The sequence below is a fragment of the Vidua chalybeata genome, chromosome 18 (assembly GCF_026979565.1).
Source record: "Vidua chalybeata isolate OUT-0048 chromosome 18, bVidCha1 merged haplotype, whole genome shotgun sequence".
Lineage (NCBI taxonomy): Eukaryota > Metazoa > Chordata > Aves > Passeriformes > Viduidae > Vidua > Vidua chalybeata.
In genome coordinates, this window is record NC_071547.1 from 9,509,406 (window position 1) to 9,528,853 (window position 19,448).

Consider the following 19,448-nt stretch of genomic DNA (forward strand, 5'->3'; position numbering starts at 1 on the left):
AATTAGAAGAGGAATTACATAAGTAGATCCTTGGGACTAAAACTCTTCACTTAGTGCAAGCAAGACTCTTAGAGCCCGGGTAGTTATTTGCATACCAAGAACTACAAATCAAGCCTAAATGGAAGCTGAGAATCAGCCATGTTCTGTAAAATGAATCCAGGCTGAGTGTTTCTAGAGAAAACTGGAGGAACCTCTACTCTGTGTGGAGCATGGGAACCTCCCAGGTGCTGGGCAGTCAGGGACCAGTGGGGAATGCCATCCTGCAAATCATTCTGCAAGTCAGATGGGATGAGAATCCACAGGGTTAATGCAGAGAACTGGAATCTCCTTGCAGCTGTTAAAGTTTAATTTCTGCATTTAAAACAAAGCAGAGCTATATCAAAAACAACCAAGCCATTTCCACTAGGATAGCATGATTTTAGAGCAGGTCATTTTTAACTGAGAATGTTTGGTATTTTGGTAGTTAATTAAGGATTTATAGCTTGTCAGTGATCCCATACTGACAGATTTGTGCCAAGCCATTCCCAAATCTGTTTCTTGGTTATTCTCATTGCAAAGTCAGGAACTTCCAAGGTGCTGTTATTTCTTATAGTTCCTGTTGGTGCTTCCTTGCAGCAAAGGAGGAGAGTGTTTAAAGGTGGTGTTCCTTCTTTGGCAGCTCAGCCTTGCTCTTTCCCACATGAGTTAGTCTGGTGATGGCAGGTTTGTACAGGCCCAGCTTGATGAAAGTCCCATTCATGTCCTGGCACTGCTGGGATTCCTTCTTGGGCAGCCACAAAAGGATGTCTGGCCATTCTGAGCTGGCTGCTAGGGTTTAGGTTTGCTGGGTTTTTTTTTTTTTTGGGGGTGAGGGGGTGGCAGTGGATTTCAGCAGTGCCAGCATCATCTTTTCGTGTTTTCTCTCCTGGAGGCAGCTGAGTAGGGGTTTGTGTGAGGCTGTGATGGCAAACACGACTGGAGTTGCACCTGGCAGGTTGGTTGTGGCAGTCACTCAGGAGCTACTTGTGGTGGTTACTGGGTGGAAGATGCCATCTGTGTGGAGATGAAGGTCTCAATGACGTTGTGAGTGGATGGCAGCAGCTGGCTGTGGCTGTTGGTGGAGTCAGAGCTTTGGTACAGCACCAGGCTGCTGGAGGACACTGCCAAAGGTACAGGCAGAAGTCAATTGCAAGTTCTCATCAGTCCCTTATTGCATGTACACCCCCATTTCCAGCATGGCTGAGCTCTCCTGGCTTAGGGGCATAACTGCTTTTGTCTGTGTGTTTTGTGTGCTGCTAAATACCTGGCTTGGGTCCACGGCCAGCCTGAAAACATTGAGGGCAGCAATCTCCAGAGAGTTCAGTTCTAAGAACTCTAGCTGATGTCCTAGTTCTCCTCTTAGAACTGGGAAGACCCAATTGGAGTCTTCATGAGGGAGTCTTGAGCTTCTCAGCCCTGAAAACTGCCCACAGGACTGGTACTCATTGAGATTGATTTTTTAAATATTTTTCAAGGTATTTGCCTTTCTGAAAGGACCAATTTCCACAGTCTGGCCTTACATGCACTCTGCTCTGAATCTTTTCCTTGTATTGACTTTTCAATACAGGACACTGGCAGAGCCAATTTAGGGAATTGAGAGCCCCAGTTACCATTTTCTAACTGGATTATACAGTGTTGGCTAGAAAAACTAGGCAATACATGGCTTAAGAGCCACAAGAGTGGCTGCTGCTCTTACCAGCAGGGCTCGAGGTGAGGCGTGGGCCTGGCTGAAGGTGCTGGATTGTTGTGTCTTGGTTCTGTAGATGGATTGTTGGTGCCTGTGACACTGGTGTGTGCATCCCAGACTCGGTGTGAGTCTCTGAGTCAGGTGTGAATGCCTGGAGAAAAGAGAGTTAATAGTGCTTTGCCTCTTCATCCCTTCTAACAGCTGTGAGAGAAGCATTGAGCAGGTGCAGTTTCTGGGGAGGTGAAGAACTCCTGGATGATGCAGTGAAGAACTTGCACTAGTGCCTCCAGTGCTGCAGCTGGTACCAGCAGGGCCAGGAGATGAGAAAAAATGCTTCTATTGGGATGGCATAGACACACCCAAAAGCTCTTTGACATGCAAGGAGCTGCCTGCAGACTGGTGCAGCTCTCAGGAGGGGGAACAAAGGCTAAAGAAAGGCTGTTACCTGTTTAGTTGGTGTCAGGTTGGTCAGGGCGCTGAGATTGGCTGTGTCTGTTATCACCATGGTTTGTGGTAAGAGGCCTGCATGTGTGTATTGAGTCACTTCAGATTTGGGGCCATAAAGAGCTGTACATGAAAGAAAACAACATTATGTGGATGCTGGAGCTTTGGCTGAGTTGTTCTCCTCATGCAATGGGACCTGCTGTCTGGCTCCAAAATGCTGGGAGTGGAGGGACAGGGAGATAAATACAAGAGAAAAATAATTTCATAATTAGAGCAGCAATAACAGAGGAGGAAAACAGAGTGCTGTAAGCCCAAGGACCCAGCAAATGCACTCAAGGAACAGTGTCTTTATTGTTGTTTACTTAAGCAAATGAGTTCACATTCTTACCGTGAGGGTTCTGTATCTGAGCCATGGTAGCCATGAAGGGGCTCTGGTTGATGTGGCTCTGGACTTGCTGCATGAGGGGCTGCTGGTAGGATGGGTGCAGTTGCTGGGAGAACTGAACGGGCTGCAGGGTAGTGAGGCTGCTCCCCATGCTGTTTATTACAGGAACACTCTGGGGCTGGGTTGAGGCCAGGCCTGGAAAACAAGGACTGATGCCAGTGGTGTCCCACACTGCGGGAGGAGAGTGGCTGCTCTGCAATAGGAGCATCTGAAACAGCCATTGAGGCAGCCTGTCACTGCAGGCTGATCTCACATCCTGCTTTTCAGGTGTTCCCTTGGTTGTCTGTGATTGAGAATAGATTTCATGCCTGTGAGAGCGAAGTGGAAATGTTCAAAAACTGCATAAACCCACCTCTGGTTTCCAGTGTTTGTTCCTGTCTATATTCTTGTGTACCAGTATAGTTTCTTTTCCAATTTAGTGATCACCAGGGAGGTCTTGCTCAAAAATAAATTCAGAGCATCACCTCAGTGCCCAGTTAATTTACTCTTTTTATTTTATGAAAATGTTGGCAACACAGACAACTAGGCTGTAGCTGTCCAGCCACATGGAATGGAGTTTCAACTCTTTTTGCTAGAACTGCCAAATTAAGGAATTTGAATCTGTGAGAGAGGTAGAAGGTTTCACACATTACTGCCCATTTCCCACAACTGTCCAGACCCTGTAAATCAGCAGGTCTCTCCCTCCAGCACTCCAGGGTTGTTTTTTTTTTTTTTGGTTTGGTTTGGTTTGGTTTTGGTTTTTTTTTTTTTTTCCACAGAATTCAAATCCATATCATAATCTTGGGAAGAAATGCAAATTAGTTCACAGCTGTCACCATGGAACAAAACAAGGCCTCTTTCTTCCTGGGAAGAAAGTGTAAGAAAAGAGTATACACTTTATTTTTCTTTCCTCTAATGAGATGCACTTTGGCAGTAGACTAGTCTTGGAATGAAAAGAAATCTCGTTAAAGTCCAGAAAAGCTGTCAAAGTGAAAAATATAAAAAAATAGTAATTACTGCTGTGAATTCCAAAGGCATATGCTGCTCTTTACAGGAAGTAGAACACAATGTTTTGTCTTTCAAGCACTATGAACATGCTTTAATTTTCATCATTTTAAGGAAGTATTATATTTGTATTTAGAAAGATGAAGACCAGCAAACCAAAACATTGGCATAGGAATAGATTGTAAAAGTCCCTTACTCTTAAAACGTGGGGTTTGTGTGTAACCCTTAATTCTACCATGAATGAGGAACATCTATCCTTAATCCCACTGGTACTTGCCAGCAGTGCTGCTGATCTTTGGTGACAATTTCCTCTGGTTTGTATCACTGCCAACTTAGTGATAAGGTTTTGAAGATGGGGCAGGTAATTGTAACAACGAGAGGCAGGTGCTGCTGTGGGTGCAGGAGCAGAGTCCTGCAGCCTCTACTCACCGATCACCAGGGTGGAGGCTCCCGTGTTGGTGAAGGCGGGTGCCAGGGACGGGGTCTCGCCCGCCCCGATCGCCATGACCCCCGGCAGGGATGCCATGATCAGGTTCTGGGTCTGCTGGCTCAGCGTGTGTGGGCTTTGCTCGAGGCTGTGCAGGGCAGTCAGGGTGCTGACAGGAGGGAGAGTTCCTCCAGGAGCTGATACCTGTGGGAAAGGAGAGCCCTGAATGTGCCACCTGCAGCAGGCGGGTCCCAAAGCTGTGATAAACACCTTTCTTCCTGCTCTTCCCCTTGCTGACTGGAAGGGCTTCACATATCCTTGTCTGCAGTTTCTGTGTGCTCATCAATTAACTAGCACAGGTCAGCTGTTGACATACGAAGAGTAAATCCCCGCTGGTTTAGTTCCTTCACATTTAAGAAATTGTAAGAATGAGATTAAGCCCACTGCATTCTCTATAGGGAAAGATCATCTTCTGTTTCATAGCTGAGGGCAGAAGGCTCAGGTAACTTCACATGGTAATTCTAGTAGCAGAGTTCAGCACAGAATCCAGGAGTTCCTCTTTCCTTTTGGGACTTATAGTATTGTGGAAGAGCAAAAAAGCATTCTAGTGATTTGGCTGATAGAGAAAGTTAAATGCCTTATATTATCTTTCTTTTCTCTCCTGTCAGATGAAAAGCTGTAAGGAATCTTTAGTAAGAGTAAGCACCAAGAGGTTAAACAGTGGGACAAACCACCTTGATATCAGTTTTAAAATACTGACATAGAAGATTTTCAGGACCTTGTGAAAGACTTATTTTCTTCAGCAAGAGACCAGAAAGCCAGCAAAGTGAGTGACTGATGAGGTTTAAATCATACTTATTTTTAGCAACCTTAACTTTGCTTCCAGCCAGCCTGTGCTAATGCAAACCTCTGCTGACTGTTTCTCTGAAAACAAGGGAACATGTGCAGACTGAAAATGATCAGTCATATAGTTCTGATGCTTCTTTGTTAATGATGTGGGAAAAGGTCTGGTCAGATCTCAGGAGGAAATTGGCTTTGAGGAGGCAATCTAGTTATCTAGTACATGTCTGCTGTACAGGCTGTTTGGCTTAATTTTTACAGATAAGCTAGATGTAAGTATGAGTCTGTGTTTTGGTAATCCCACTGGTCTGATCTACTCTTGATGGGTTGAGTCCAAATAAGAGTTAGAGGTAAGAATCTCTCTGTGGAAAGGAGGAGAGAATAGGGTTTCCTGGGAAGAAATAAATCTTGTCATACCTTGAGTGCTGTGTTTCCAGAGCAGACTGTCTTAATTGCTCATAAGGAAATGCCTTCATGCTCTAATACCTGCCCTCACCACAGTCTAGAGGGCACATATATCCCAGGACTATTGGTCTTATATGTCAGTGCAGAGTGACTCTAACATAACATATTGTTACATAACAGGTTATGTAACAATATCTTACATATGACTATGTAACATAAGAAGGTGGATTTAAAAACATTCTAGAAAAAATTACCCATGATTAGTTCATACTATGACCACAGGCAGATGGCTTGACATCACCCAGTCAGCAGAACAGGAGTATCCATCACTTACCAGCTTAGTGTCTGTGCTCAGCAGGTTCTGGCTGGGCTCCAGTCCAGGGGGAGAAACCTGATGCAGGATGGTTTGGGTGGTCACCATGGAGCTGTTCCCGTGGTGGTTGCTGCTGGAGGACTCTGCCTCACTGGCTGGCTGCTGGTTGTACCTCACTCCTGCATCACAACAGGAGGGAAACTGGTTGTCACAAGTGAGAAACTGAGAAACTTAGGCAGGCTCTAAATTCAGTTTCCTTTGCAGGCACTTGCCACCAGATATTTGGGCAGGTGCTTAATGGTCAGTAGGGGAACCAGAAGAACAGGCACTCACACCCTGGCCTGACTTTCCCCTGCAATTTGGTGTAACTGCTTCCTCAAACACTGACTGGCTGGGAGTGCTGCAGGGAGCAGGAAACCACCCCTCTGGATGTGGCTGTAGAGAGGCATCTCAGTGAGATCATCTCTTCCCAGAGTGAGAGCAACCCCCAGCTCTGGCCTGTGAAGCTGAAGAAGCTGTGCTCTTTTTGGATGGAGAATGACTTTTCCTCATGCCTAAAATCTCTGTCACACAGTCTGATGGGGTTGGCATTGAAAGGAGTAAGGGGCACACATGACTGAAAGGGCACGGAACTGACTTCTGATAGGCAGTGATGACTCCTGGAACAGAAGGTTTGGGGCTGATGCCTGCTAGCTGGGAGGCCTCACAGTAAGTGAGAAGCTTTGGTCGTGGGTTTTGTTACTGAATTTTATCTCCCTTGATATTCTAGCCACTCTCCTTACCCAGAAACGTGGTCTCTTTGTCACCTTTGCTCTTCCCTTGTACAAATCTGCTTTTTCTCTCTGTAGATTCACTTCCTAAAGGGCTGGACTTTGAGACCATTTGGGTGACTGAGTTTGGGGAGGTTCAGCTCTCTTTCAGATCTCCCTCTGGTTGATTCTTACCATGAACTTTGCTGGGTGAGAGAGCAGGTGGTGGCTGGAGGGAGGAGGAGCTGTGGGGAGTTAGAGGAGGGGCAGAGGTGGGCTGTGGTCCGCTGAAGGTGTCCATGGCCAGCTTGTGCCGGAAAGCCTCCTCCTTCCTGCGATTGGCAAACCAGTTGTACACTCTGACCTCTGTCACCAGGTTTGAGCCCAGTCCCTGGGCCTGAGATGGGGAAACACCTCTCTGAATACACTCTGCCCTGTTGGGAAAAGCACAAGAAGAGCCTTGCTGAGCTGGACTTATTCAGAGACACAAAGTAAATGCACAGCCCCAAAGTGGCTGTGGTCTGGCACACTGTGTGGAAGGGTCCTGAGGCATTCCTTGTGCTCTGTGGACAAAGACTGATCAGTTGTGGCATTTAATTCAAGTGTGGTTGGTGTCAGTGGTGCCACTCAGTGCTGTACCTTTGCCTTCCCTCCCAGTGGCACCAGCAAACACTAAGAATGCAGAGGGACCCTGCTGTGCCCCTCTTCCTCAAAGACACACACCCACCCTTACCTGTTGCACTCTTCCACCAGTGCCTCCCTCTCTTCTTTGCTGGGGTTTTTCTGCCTCTCGTAGGCTTGGAACAGGATCTGTTGTGAGGCAGGACCCCACTTAAAGCGGTTTCTTCTTCCCTTCTTGGTGGGCAGGTCATCTCCCATGGGCTCGTCTGTCAGGATACCCTGGCCAGCATGTGTGAATTCTGCAAGCACAAAGGGGCAAGGAAATTTTTTCCTTGAAAACAATAAGGAGTAAGGACAAGCAGAATCCTTTATGAAACTGAGACAGGAGAGCAGTTGTTGCCATACTTACGTTGGGCTACCTCTCGCTGCTTCCGGACATACCAGGTGTACAGGGCTGCCCGTTTTTGGGTCTTCATGGGAGTGCCCTTGTTGAGGTGTTGTGAGAGGTGGGATTGGTTCAGACCAGTGGTGTCCACCACCTCACGCTGAGGGATGTTGTGCTGCTGGAGGTAAGACTTCACCATCTTTGCTACTCGCCAGGGATCCTCTCTGGAAGGAACAGAAAACCTTTCTCAGGGGAGAGAGATCAATCACCTGCTCTCAGCTGACCTGGATTTCAAGGGAGTGCAGTAATAGCTCCTGAGTGGCACTTGTCAGTCATCACCATCACATTTGGTGAGGCCAGAGTGCTCATTGCCTGCAGGGAAGAAAGCTGTTTCTCAGTGTGCTGCCTTGCTCAGTTTTGGCTCTGCGTGCAGGGTAAAACTGCATCACATTGGAGATAAAGTGCAAAAGATGTAGCACTGGCTTCCTTTGAACTGCTGTCTGTACACACTTAGGTCTGCCCTTAGGAGGAGACTTTGCTTACCAGGGGAATTTCCCAATACACAGAGGCAACCTCTCTTTTCCATTTCCCTACATTACTTTTCTTCTCTATCCCCCTCTCATTAAAGCAGCTGGGGCTGATGTACTGAATTTTTCAAGACAGATTGATTATGATACTAGACTGAACTTGACTCATTCCTTGATTCTGGTCCAGGTTGGGTTGGCTTGCAATGATTCAGCAAATGAAAACAGGCTGTCATTATGCTGTGACATGGCAGCTCTGTATGCATATGTATATGACAAATCATCCAGAATTATGTTCTTACACATCTGCTACGTGTTACTCAAACACATTGGTTCACACCTAGATCTACTCAGAGCTTCTAAATGCAATGTAGAACCACAGGCAAACCACTAATTCCTCCTACTGTTGCCCTCCTTTGTGTAACAGCTGAGGGAATAGAACTATTTGAAACCTGTTCACAAAATTTGAGGAACAGTTTGGGATTTTATAATTAATGTGATCCTCTGGGTTTTATGATAGCCAGTTAGAATATCCATTAATGTTCTTGAGGAAAATAGAGAAAACATGACTGTGACTTTATGTGTATTGATTTTATCCCAGCTGAAAGTCACAGTAGAAATAAAGATGTGAAACCCATCAGTCTAAATCCAAGCAGTGCCAGAGCACCTCTGCAGAATAGCTCCTGGCTCACTTTGAACAAGAGCATCCTTCTGTGCCTTCTGTGTGAAATGTCTGGAGGAAGTGGTTTGCAGTGCTGTAGGAAGACACTGGTGTCATATTCAACACCAGCATCAAAGGAGCAGTGGGGAGAAAAAAAGGTGCCTGGGACAGTGCAGAAACTGTCACAAGAGCACACATGTCTGAGCAACAGGCAACAACTGTGCTGTTCATGGCTTTGTTGACTCAGGAGGTTGCCGGAGGCTGCACAGTGATAAGGAGGACAAAGTCCACACCTGTTCTCTCAGTACAAACACCCTTATCTCTGTTCCCCTGCAGCCCCTCTCCCAGGGGCTGTGTAGTCCAAGGAGCAAGCTCCACAGCAGTTAAAGTGTGACACAAATGGTGTCAGTTGCAGCTTTTTGAAAACCTTAAAATAGAACATTTCTTGCTTTTCTACATTGGAGCACTTGCCATAGAGGCTTCTGATTTTTAGCATCTTCCTTTAACTATCTTTGCCTTGCAAAAACCTCAAATTGAGCTGAATTTAAGAAAGCTTTTCTTTCCTCGTGGTTCTTTTTGTTTCTTTCTTTCTTTCATTCTTTATTTTTTCCCTCCTGCTGCCTAAACCAGTCTCCTGCCTTTGTACTTGTGATAGTCTGGCCAGCACCTGCACCCTGTGTTCGTTGTCCAAGTCCCTGTATAGAGGAGAAAAGCCTCTGACTGGGAAGCTGGCCTCTTAGATTTGAGTTCTGGCTCAGATAGGAAGAGGAAAGACTGTGTTGCCACTGATGGAAGCCTCTGTTATGTGTTAGTTCCTTTCTGCACCCTGGTCGAGTCAGTTTTGTTTCCCCTGTTGAGATCCTCATTTTGTGGCAGGAATAAACCAGTAAGTTCTGTGAATCTCTTCTCACAGTGGTTAAAGACTTGTGGGTTTTGTCTTTTTCTGGACACAGCAGGGAGCTTTGTGATGCAAAATAGTGCAGGGAATCTTAGTAGTGTGTTTTCCTAGGACAGCTGTATGAAATCCTGGCTACTCTGTACATTGTGGAAGGCCAGTCTGCAAAACCAATGCAGCAAGTACTTTAGGCCCAAGGCTACACCACAGTCCAAGTAATGAGAGTATGGCCAGCTGAACCCTTGCTCAAATATAAAGTTCCACCTGCAGAGCCTCCATCACAGGCTAAGACATCAGAAGTTGAAACCTCTTTCTCTTTCACTGGCTATAAAAATACCATTGACTGTCAGAGGGGAGGATTTCACTCTAAACTGAGTTCTCCTGCTTGTTGTTACAGCCAAATCTCAATTGTTTCAGTGAGTCAGAACTGCACAAATAGGTCTGCTTTGCTCAAGCTCTCCTTCCCTATCTCCAGTACTATTTTCTGCCTTTTAGTTTCCCTTTCTCCTCAGATGCAAACTGTCTCTCCAAGGTCTTGTTCTCCAGGGTGTAATCTGTCCCCCAGTTGGTCTTACACAGGTAGCTTTTACTTCTGTCTTCTGAAGTCTTGTTCTCCTGCTCTCAGTTGCTTATTGCCATGTGAGCAGAGCCCTTCTCCATGGCTCATCCCCACCACAGGGGCCGGGGTCCTCTCTCCGTGCCAGCTTCTCATTTTCTTAGTTCTGAGGTCACTTTTTAAGGGCGTTTTCACCTCCCTTTTGTTACCTGAACAATAAGTAACCCAGGTAGTTAGTTATAAACTCAAAGGGAACAAGAGGCTGGTTGATAATTTATAGCAACATCTCAAATTTAAATGGAAAGTAAATATCAAGTTGTTAGCATTAAAGAAAACCCATTCCAGAGAGCTGGAGATGTAACATTCAGGGGACCTTCTCCCTCCTTCACTCTTCCTGACTTTTTATTTTTCCTTTGATCTTTTCTTTCTTCTCCTCTTCCTCATTCTGTCTCTCTCCCGTTCTTTCCTGTTCTGATTCTCAGGTGGGAGAAGCCTTCATTTCCCTGAGGTGGGTTCTGAATTGCTGCTTTGGACCAGACCCTGCTCAAGCAGAGGTTCAGAGCTGTGAAGTGCTCAGGACCATCCCCGGGCCCTTTCCTCTGGAGCTGCTCCACAACTCAGTGCACAGCCTGGAGCCAGGCTGGCAGAGGGAAGGTAAGACCATCCATCCTGGCAGTGTTGCTTTCTGTTGAACTTGGCCTGGTTTGCCTCATCTTGGTTTATATGTGGAAATGAAAGGGGTGTGGCAGCTTCATCTCCAGATTCCCCAACTAGAGCCATTCTAAGCAGGGGGAAAGACTGGACCTTTGTCATTATATGTCTTTGTTTTCTTTGTTCCTTCTGGAAAACATGCTTTTATCCCTGCCTCCAGGGGAAATCTGTTGCTTATCTCAATTTCTCTCTTTCCTAATGGAATTTCAGCCCTTGCCCTACAGGTGGATTGTCACTATACCTCTCTTCATTTGCTTTACCTGCAGTAGTATGATCCCTTCTTGCTTTATATTCTGGGAATATCTGGGAGTTTATCCTCACTGCTCTACCTCCCTACTGAGTCATTTATTTCTTATCATAGATGCAATTTGTTTTGTGTGTGGATTGATATGGAAAGAATGTTTTTATTCAAACTGTAAATCTACAGGAGATCAGTGAGACATATGAAAGGACAAAATGAAATTATGTTAGTTCCCCACTAGAGAAACCTTTATCTGAACTGCTTTTAGCATGTTTTCTCTGTAGGGACAAAATCTAATCAACACCCATGGGTGCACCCAGTCCTGTGAGTGTATCTTGTCTGTTCTACTCAGCTTTGACCAGAGTTTTTCAAAGTTTCAGCTTCAGTGGTTCTGTGAAGACATAGTTGGTCTCTTGGTGCTGTCAATTTTTTCTCTTTCCAGCTCCTGGAAAGTCTAATAATGGACACTTTTCCTGATTCTACTTTATAAAGCAATGGCTTTATAAGCAATGGTTGCAGTTACCACAAAGACTTTCCTGTATCAGCAATAGCTGCCCACAAGTCAATCTGTCTGTTAAAATTTGGTCTGCAGACCAGAAATTGTTAATAATGCCCAAAGAGGCTTCTGTCTAAAGGGAGAATTGCCTCCATCTAGTTTCTGCATTTGAAACCCTTGTGTAGATGGTGAAATAGTTTTGCAAGCATTGACCTTTTGCTAGGAATCCCTGGGCATGGAGATTCTTGCCTGCCTTTCTTTTGTCTATTGCTTGAAGTAATTTCTACCATAGACTATTCTGCCCTGCTTTACAATACTTATAGTACTATTTTAAGGACATTACTTTAAGACATCTATTAATGGAAAGGTTTGATCTTAAAACCAAAAAAAGTTTATTAGTAGATAAGAACTTCTTAGGTATTATCAACCCCTGATACTGGTTCACATACTTTGAACAGATTTTTAGACACTCTGTTGATTTGATGAGAAATGTGAAACTTGTCAATGTAGACTTCCTACTCTTTTCATTTTAACTTGATTAATTTCAATCTATTATAGACCTCCATAAGTGTACTTGTAATTTTTTTCTGACACTGAGGCTACTGGTGTCTTCATCCTGTTGTCAACAGCAGAAGCTAATTGCTCTATCCTATTGTGGTGGAGACTGATGACAGAGATCTCTGATGTTTCAGAGTAAAGCTTTTGTAATTAAGAGCCAGTGTGAGGCTTAGGAGATCCCTGTCCTTGCCCAGTGTCCTCTGTGCTGTCTCAGGGGTTTAGGTAGGTCCTAGAATTTGTCTGTACCTCAGTTTCCATTTGTGAAATGGAAAGGCTGCTCAGCAGACTGTCTGACTGTACATCAGAAAGTGTTAATGCCACAGCTTTGGAAGAGAGGTAAGACTTGTGGTGAGGCTGGTAAGCACAGGGAAAACTAGCAGCAAGATCCTAGAAAGGCAGGGAGGATCAGAAGCCAGAAATGGTGCTGAAGTGAGGGTGACAGGAAGGAATTGCCTCCATCCGTGTGTCTGTTCTTAGATCACAGCAGATGTCACTTCAGTCCTGCTTCACCCACTCATTAGAGAAAAAGGGACAAAGCCAGGGGGTCTTCCTCAACTTCCATGGCTTCCTTTCTGGAGACATACTTGATAAACCATCAAAAGTTAATGATCAAAAAGTTTATCAGGGTATTTTCATCTATAAATTTATAAGACAAAAGAGAAATAATAAAGCCACTGGATAATTAGTAACTAGCCAGGGCCCGCCCGGTGCCACTGGGCTCAAACTGCCCCAAGACCTGTACGCAGACTCAGGAAGATGAGAAGGAGACAAGGATGAAGGGAAGAAAAAGAGTGGGAGGCAGAGAGAGAATCAGCCAAGGACACAACAAAATGGGAGGAATAGCAGCAGAAACAATAGTGAGGAGAGAAGGGAAATAGGTAAAAAGAATCTGAAAGATGTAAAGGAAGTAGAGAAAACTTAAAGATGTGGAAGACCTGGAAGTGCAGAAGATGAGAGACATACTGGGCCAGGAAGAAGACAATTACTGGGAATGTTTTCCCACCCAGGTAAGAGCTGATCCAGTGAATTTTCCTCTCTGCAGAATCCTCAAATCCCAATCCACCAAAGAACTTTCTTTTAAGTATTTGCAGGGAATGCTAAGTCTTGTCATGCTCTTTTCTTAGCTCTGGCCTTTTGTGGTGGGATTTGATGTTTGCTTCTGCTGTTACATTTCAGTTATTTTCTTTGTAAGTGAAAGAGAGTGATCAGAAAGCCTGAGAAATTCCCTAGCTGGATTTTTAGTGAAGGTTTTAGGTGCAGGATGTTGCTGCACCTCTGTGTTCTATCAGCTTGTCATTTCAAAATAGCCCTAAAGCAGTCAGGAATCTGTTGTGATGGATGGTAGGATGGGCCTGATCCTTTCTTGGACAAACCTCTTGGGTCTCCCATGGGGATTGTATCCCAGTAAGAATCCCAAATGGGAAACTGAGTGAATGCTTCTCTGAGTCTGTTGTGAGGCTTATTGGTTCAGGGAGCTTTCCCTGTCTTTTGATCTCAAAAATGCTTGTTATGCAAAGGCAAATTTTATGTGGCAGCAAACTCTGTAACTGTTGCTGCGTATGTACTTTGTAACTGTGATGGGCAGTGGATGGTAGAAGCAGAATGTTCTGTCCAGGTTTTAACCTCTGCATGTATTTGGTGTGTGCTTTTCACAAGAAAAATCCCCACCAAAGTCAGGGGACTTCACACTCAAAAGAACAACAAAGACAAGGTCTTTTGATTTGGCTTTAGCCAATAATCTATAGCAAACCCCAGTGAAATTAACAATATAATTCTCCTTAAATACAGCAGGGAAACATTACAACTTCTCTGTATCATTCAGGCAAATATAGCACCAGCTCAGAGTGACCAGTTGTTTTTTTTTTTTCTTCCTGATGACTGAAATTGTGAATAGTATTAAAAATTTAAATCCTAAACCCTAAAATTCAGTCAAACAGATGAGAGCTATACAGGCCTTGGACTATTTTGAAGCCTGATGCTATAAGCATGTCAAATATGTAATCAGGCTCCATAGCTTCCTTAATGCATTTTAAGCGAGATAAAAGAAAAATCTGAGCATTTATAAAGCATTTGGGGGTGTTTGGGGGCTGCTAGTCCTGGTCTGGATGAAGATTGTCTCTGTGCAGCTAGATCAATTGTGATTACTAGGGACACTGAGGAGAAGGGGAAAGGAAAAGAGATTTAGAGGGAGAGTGCAAGAAAGCAGCAAAGAGGAGCAGTAAATCTGTCCTTACTGTAATAGTCTTTCCACCACAGCCTTCTGGTGAGCAGCCTCTTCAGGGCTCAAGTTTTCCAGCTCCTTCATTATTGGAGGGGTAAATTCCTCTCCGTCATCTGAGGTTTCATCTTCTGATACCCTGGACTCCCCCATTCCGTTGGGGAGGTTGGGGATGTCGGGACAGGGCTCCCCTTTCTCAGCCTGGAGGGCATTGATAGCGCGCTGACTTTCACTCTGGAGCCCGTAGGGTTCCGCTTCGCTCAGTGCCTTGATCAAGGTCTCCTTGGTCAGCCCCGACTCCAGCAGCGCTTCCAGCAGCTCCACTTGGAGATGAGTCAGCTTCGAGACCATGGTCTTCAGCCTGGTGTCTCTTGGGTTTGAATTTCGGGTTATCCTGCTTCCAGCTTCCCTACACCATGTTCCTGAGGTAACACGCCCGACTGTCAGGAGAGTGGGCACAGCACAGCCTCCCGCCTTTACACCCCCCAAAAAAAACAAAATACAAAATTGAGCCACTTCAGACCCCCCACGACTGTCCTGAGCCAGTGCTGATAAAGGGACCCTTGGCTATCTGTTTACATTGGAGCAAATGTAAATTCTCCAAGGTTCATATTTATCTGTGTGCTTTAGCAAGTTACTGAACTTTGGACTTCAGCACTGCCGCAGCAGTTCACAAAGTGCAGAGGGAGAGAAAGCAGGGGGAGGGGGAAAGGGAGGGAAGCAGGAGAGAGAAGGAGAAGAAAATGAAGGGATAAAAAAATCTGCAACATCGAAAAGTGGGCATGGAAAGAAAACTAGGAAGATGGGGATGGAGAAGCATGGCTTACTTCTGGCCCCATTAGTTTTGGAGAAGGAAGGAGGTGGACTACCCAAAAGAAGGAGCTGTGCTTGGCTGCCCATGGTTCAGAACCCAAGGTGCTGCTGATGGAATATCACAGAACCTGCTCAGAGCTCTGGCAGTGGTGAAGTACAGCCAGTGTCAGGCCCTGCCAAAGGCTTTGGGCTGAGAGAAAGCCACACTGGCAGCTGCACTGGTCTTTGTGCAACCCCAGCAGAGGGGGAGGTGACCACTGGCTTTATGTGAACATTCCCAAACCTCAGATGGTGTTCTGAAGCTCCAGCTGATTTCTGTGGCAGACCATCAAGACTTAAGTGACTTTTTAATTTCTGGCTTTGGCTGCTGGGTATCTTGATGTGCAGAAACTACACCTTGCCATGTTTATTGTTCAACTATGAGCATGAGCAGTGTTCCCACGTAATCTGGGGGACTGAGGGGCTTGCTCCTCTGAGCTTGTGATTCATGTATTTGATAAAGGATATCCCTGGGTGCTGGGTCATACTCACATCCCTGCTCTGTCATCAGCTGCCCTACTGCATCTGATGAGTGCTCTGGGCAAGCTTGTGGTTCCCCTTTATCATCTGCCTCCATCCCTTCTTGATACCAGCCTTGCTCTGAGGTTCTGCTCCCACCTGTTGGGTGATTTCCTAAAACATGATCCCTGGCTTGGCTGGAATTGCTTAAAACAATTCTCCAGGAATCTTTTTGACTAAATTCTCTTTTCTGGTCTGAAAAAATATGGATGAATCTATCTACTTTGAGTAGCTAAATTAGGGAGTAACTTGATGTGCACACGTGGGCTCGATGCACGAGTGTCTCACGCGAGTGATTCCTTGGAGGATGTAAAGCTGTGGTCTCAATGGAAGCTTGCCGGGACAACTGCCTGTGTCTATACACTCCCATCAAGCCTGAGCTAAACAGAGCCTGGTAGGGCTGTCCCCAGACTGGGCAGTGTCCCAAGACAATGCTGCAGAGGACCTTGGCTCTTGTTTTCCACCGTGGGCGCAACTGGCCAAGCTCTCCAGGCTCCTGAGTCAGCAGCTGCAGGACAGAGTTCCTGCAGAGGGACCTTCCTCCCTCCCGGCACCGGGTGGGATTGTCTTAACTCTTGCCTTTTATTTCAGATCTGGTCTGTGCCCAGAGCACCACGTCCCCTCCCTGCAGGGCGTTAACAAAGCTCTAATGGATACTGACGACTTTGTGTGGCTAAAACGAATGAGAATTCCGAGTCCATGTGAAAACATTTATTTGAAGAAATGTTCATGTGAACATTAATGTAAAGACAACTTCAGCTTCTAAAGACTTTTTTGGGGTCATACTCTTAATAAAGAGCTGTGCTGGTTTTGCACCCATCACAAGAGTATTTAAAGAATGGTGAGCATTTTTGGCATTGTACTGTCAGTGTGTTGATACAATTTCCATGTATTTTATTTGTTATTACAGTTTTCCTTCATTCCCGCCCCTCAGGTAGACATGACAACATTACCAGCTGATAACAGTGATTTTCAATTGTAATTACCAATTGTAATTATCCAACCATGACATACAGTTTCTGCATGATATGTCCTTATAATTCAAGGATTTTGCAAACAGACACAGCAGATTGTGGAGCTCTTGCAGTATGTGACAGAAGAGATGCTGTCATTGTGTTACTTACTTCTGCCTCTCTTTGGCATGGTGATCTCTTTTACATAAACCAAGGTGGAAAATATTACCACTGTTCTTCTTCAAAAGATTGTCCATATTCTGTTGGTATATAAACCTATTGAATGTTTGAGGGGTGATGGGGACACAGATCATTAAGTTTAAACAAAGAACAGCAGTATTTGTCAATGGAAGCTGTAAAGAGAAGAAAGCATAGCAACAAATTAGGTCTATATTATGTGGTTTCAAGGATTCCTTATGCACCCAGAAGTCCTGATGCTGCTGCTTCTGCTTGCCTTGAGGACCTTCAGCTGTAGAAGCTTTTTTTTTTGAGACCAGTGAACTTTGAATTCTATAAAACCAGAAATGCACATCTGTTTGTATGATAGGACCTCCCTGAATGTTACAACTGGATGCCATGTGGAGAACGCTTAGCTGAACAAGGAAACATTTCAAATACTGAGGAGGAGGTAAATATTCTGTATCACTTTATCCTGAAGGGCTTTTTCTCTTGGTCTGTTGGAATTGTCCATTTTAAACTGTAGGACAACTAGCAAAAAACCAAATAAACTTACCCACTTTCATCTTTCCATTCATTGGAACCTGCCAGGCTGTGCCAGTGAATGGCTCTGCCCCACTAAGTATTTCAGATTCTCAGTGCAGGAAAACCAGTGAGCTTTTCAGTGTTTCTTAAATGTTAGAAATAGCTAGGGGTCAGACTGAAAGGGGTTCCTGTTGTGAATTAGCCAGCATCCCTATTTTATAGCGTGGCACTGAGGATTGCAATATCATATTTCTCAGATTATTACAAATGCAGTTTTGAGGTGATGAGAGAATAGCAGAGGTCAAGGGTGGAAGCTAGATTATAGTTCTATTAGAGGAAGAGCTCAGTTCCAGAGTGCCATAATCAGACAATGTTCTCCTGTAGCTGAATTGTACACAGGGATTATGCCTTGAGGATGAATATTTGAAATAAGGGGACTTGTGTTTCCTGTACCCATTTTTATCTATTACCAGTGCTTACTCTATGTTGATTTCCTTAATTGTAACCATTTCCCAGGCCATGACTTGATTCTCAGGTCACTCTAATTAATATGATCTAGGTCCTTGTAACAGGGGAAACTTAAAGTTTGAAGACACCAAGAGATACCTGCTTGTTTTTCTCATGTTTGCAGTATTTGCTTTTGAATTAACTGTTCTGAAGTAATCTCTTCTCCCCTGTATCTAATAAAGTGAGTGAATTACTTAACACTGAAAACACTGTATGAAAGTATGAATGGGTACACAATAGGAACATTATTCTTGTTTTACATGTACTGGTCTGTATTCTGCTTATTGCACTAGGGCAAACCCACAGTAAGGGACAGCAGAGTCCTGTGAACCTCACGGAAGGCAGAATAGACTCCCAAACCCTCAGTCCTGTATCAACACCATTTTTACCTCTGATGCTGTAAGGTACTGAATTATATCTATTATGAAGTGTACATGATGAAAAACACAGTAATTTGCTGGTACAAAGCCAGTGTAATGTGGCTTCAAGGAGCATACAGAGAAGGAAAAAAAAAAAGCCTAAATATATTTATGATAAAAGTGCTACTAGAGGGAGCTCATATAATTCCCTGAATAGAGTGGTAAAATTGCCATTGGCAAATGAAACATGGAGAAATGGTTCTTTTAATAATTCTTTACCATTTTACTGTTCTTCCTGCTGCGACTGATAAATGCTTTACTGGCCTGAATGACATTAACATAATCCCCTCCTTGAAATGTGAGAGCTATTATGATAATTTTCACCCTTATTTCTGTTATTGGGGGGAAAAAAGCTACATGAGTCCCAAAACTGATTATTATTTGTGCATTTGGGAGCTTAGTCCCAAAAGGCACACAGGAGTGTGAAAAATCTGAGATAATTGTTATTTATACATTGTTTTCACAGGGTTGGATTTCAGCTATTGTGCAAACCCTGAGTATCTCAGTGGGGAAAGACTTGCTTGAATACATGGTTTTAATGTTTCCAGTACATACCCATTTAGATTCTCAGGTAGTAGTCTTTGGTGTAAATATGTGAGTATAATTGGAAAATGTGATTTTACCAAGAAGGAAGATGGGTTTTTTCATCAGTGAGCTGGATGCAGGGCTTGGAGTTGTGATGTGGTAAATCCATGGGACAAATGGCTTTAAATGACAAACTTTCTCTACACATTCCTCTACCTGTGTCCTCCTTCCAGTCATCTGTCATTTTCTCCCTCCACTTATTCCCTGTTTCTACCATCAGGCTGTGGGTGAGGGTGGAGATCAGGAGCAGCTCTGGAGCTGGGTTATGAAGGAGTTTCCCACTAGGTGGTAGTGAAGAGAATCGTGTCACACATGGTCACTGCACGTTGTAATTAGGTTGATAAAGGGGAATCCCACAAGGATCTTACAAGCAAGTAGCCTAGTGTAGCTCCCAGCTGTACAGTCAGAAGTAGATCTCTTGATTTTTGGGTTTTTTCCTTCCTTTTCTGCTCCTGTCCATGCTATTTGTTCCTTCCTAAACAAAGCAGGGTTGACAACTATACCTGTCATGTCCTTTCCTGAAGGGTGAAGTGTCTACATGAAGCTCCTCTGGCTCTCTCCACCTCCATTACAGCAGAATCAAGACATGGTTAGCTAATGTCATCTGCTGACATTTAAACAACTTGGAGGTGAGGACTCTTTGTAGCCAGTACTTTCATCTGATTTTTGTCTATCATGCTTGCCTCTGGGAGCTGCCCTTCCAAATATAAAAATAATTTTTTAAATAGTTTTG

At 44.5% G+C, this 19,448-nt stretch overlaps 1 protein-coding gene and 1 long non-coding RNA gene across 2 annotated transcripts; one reads left to right on the forward strand and one right to left on the reverse strand.

The window, feature by feature from the left end:
* Positions 1-323: 323 nt before the first annotated feature.
* HNF1A (HNF1 homeobox A) lies at positions 324-14,861 on the reverse strand. The gene is made up of 10 exons (XM_053959413.1): positions 14,195-14,861; positions 7,343-7,542; positions 7,046-7,232; positions 6,508-6,746; positions 5,585-5,742; positions 4,008-4,209; positions 2,538-2,729; positions 2,151-2,272; positions 1,715-1,856; positions 324-1,139 (listed from the first exon to the last, which is right to left on the reverse strand). The coding sequence occupies exons 1-10, from the start codon at positions 14,527-14,529 to the stop codon at positions 1,012-1,014; spliced, it is 1,905 nt and encodes a 634-aa protein (XP_053815388.1). The 5' UTR covers positions 14,530-14,861; the 3' UTR covers positions 324-1,011.
* LOC128797130 (uncharacterized) lies at positions 12,639-17,909 on the forward strand. Its single transcript, XR_008434026.1, has 2 exons — positions 12,639-12,967; positions 16,141-17,909. It is a non-coding gene; the product is annotated as an uncharacterized LOC128797130 (long non-coding RNA).
* The last annotated feature ends 1,539 nt before the right edge of the window (positions 17,910-19,448 follow it).

What these genes read in the sequence shown, in the direction of transcription:
- HNF1A (XM_053959413.1), bottom strand. Translation starts at nt 14,529, where the DNA reads ATGGTCTCGAAGCTGACTCATCTCCAAGTGGAGCTGCTGGAAGCGCTG. An exon ending in AGCCTCCACCCTGGTGATCG is followed by an intron (nt 2,730 to 4,007) that starts GTGAGTAGAGGC and finishes CTTGTTTTCCAG; the next exon opens with GCCTGGCCTCAACCCAGCCC. An exon ending in CCTCACCTCGAGCCCTGCTG is followed by an intron (nt 1,140 to 1,714) that starts GTAAGAGCAGCA and finishes TACCTTTGGCAG; the next exon opens with TGTCCTCCAGCAGCCTGGTG.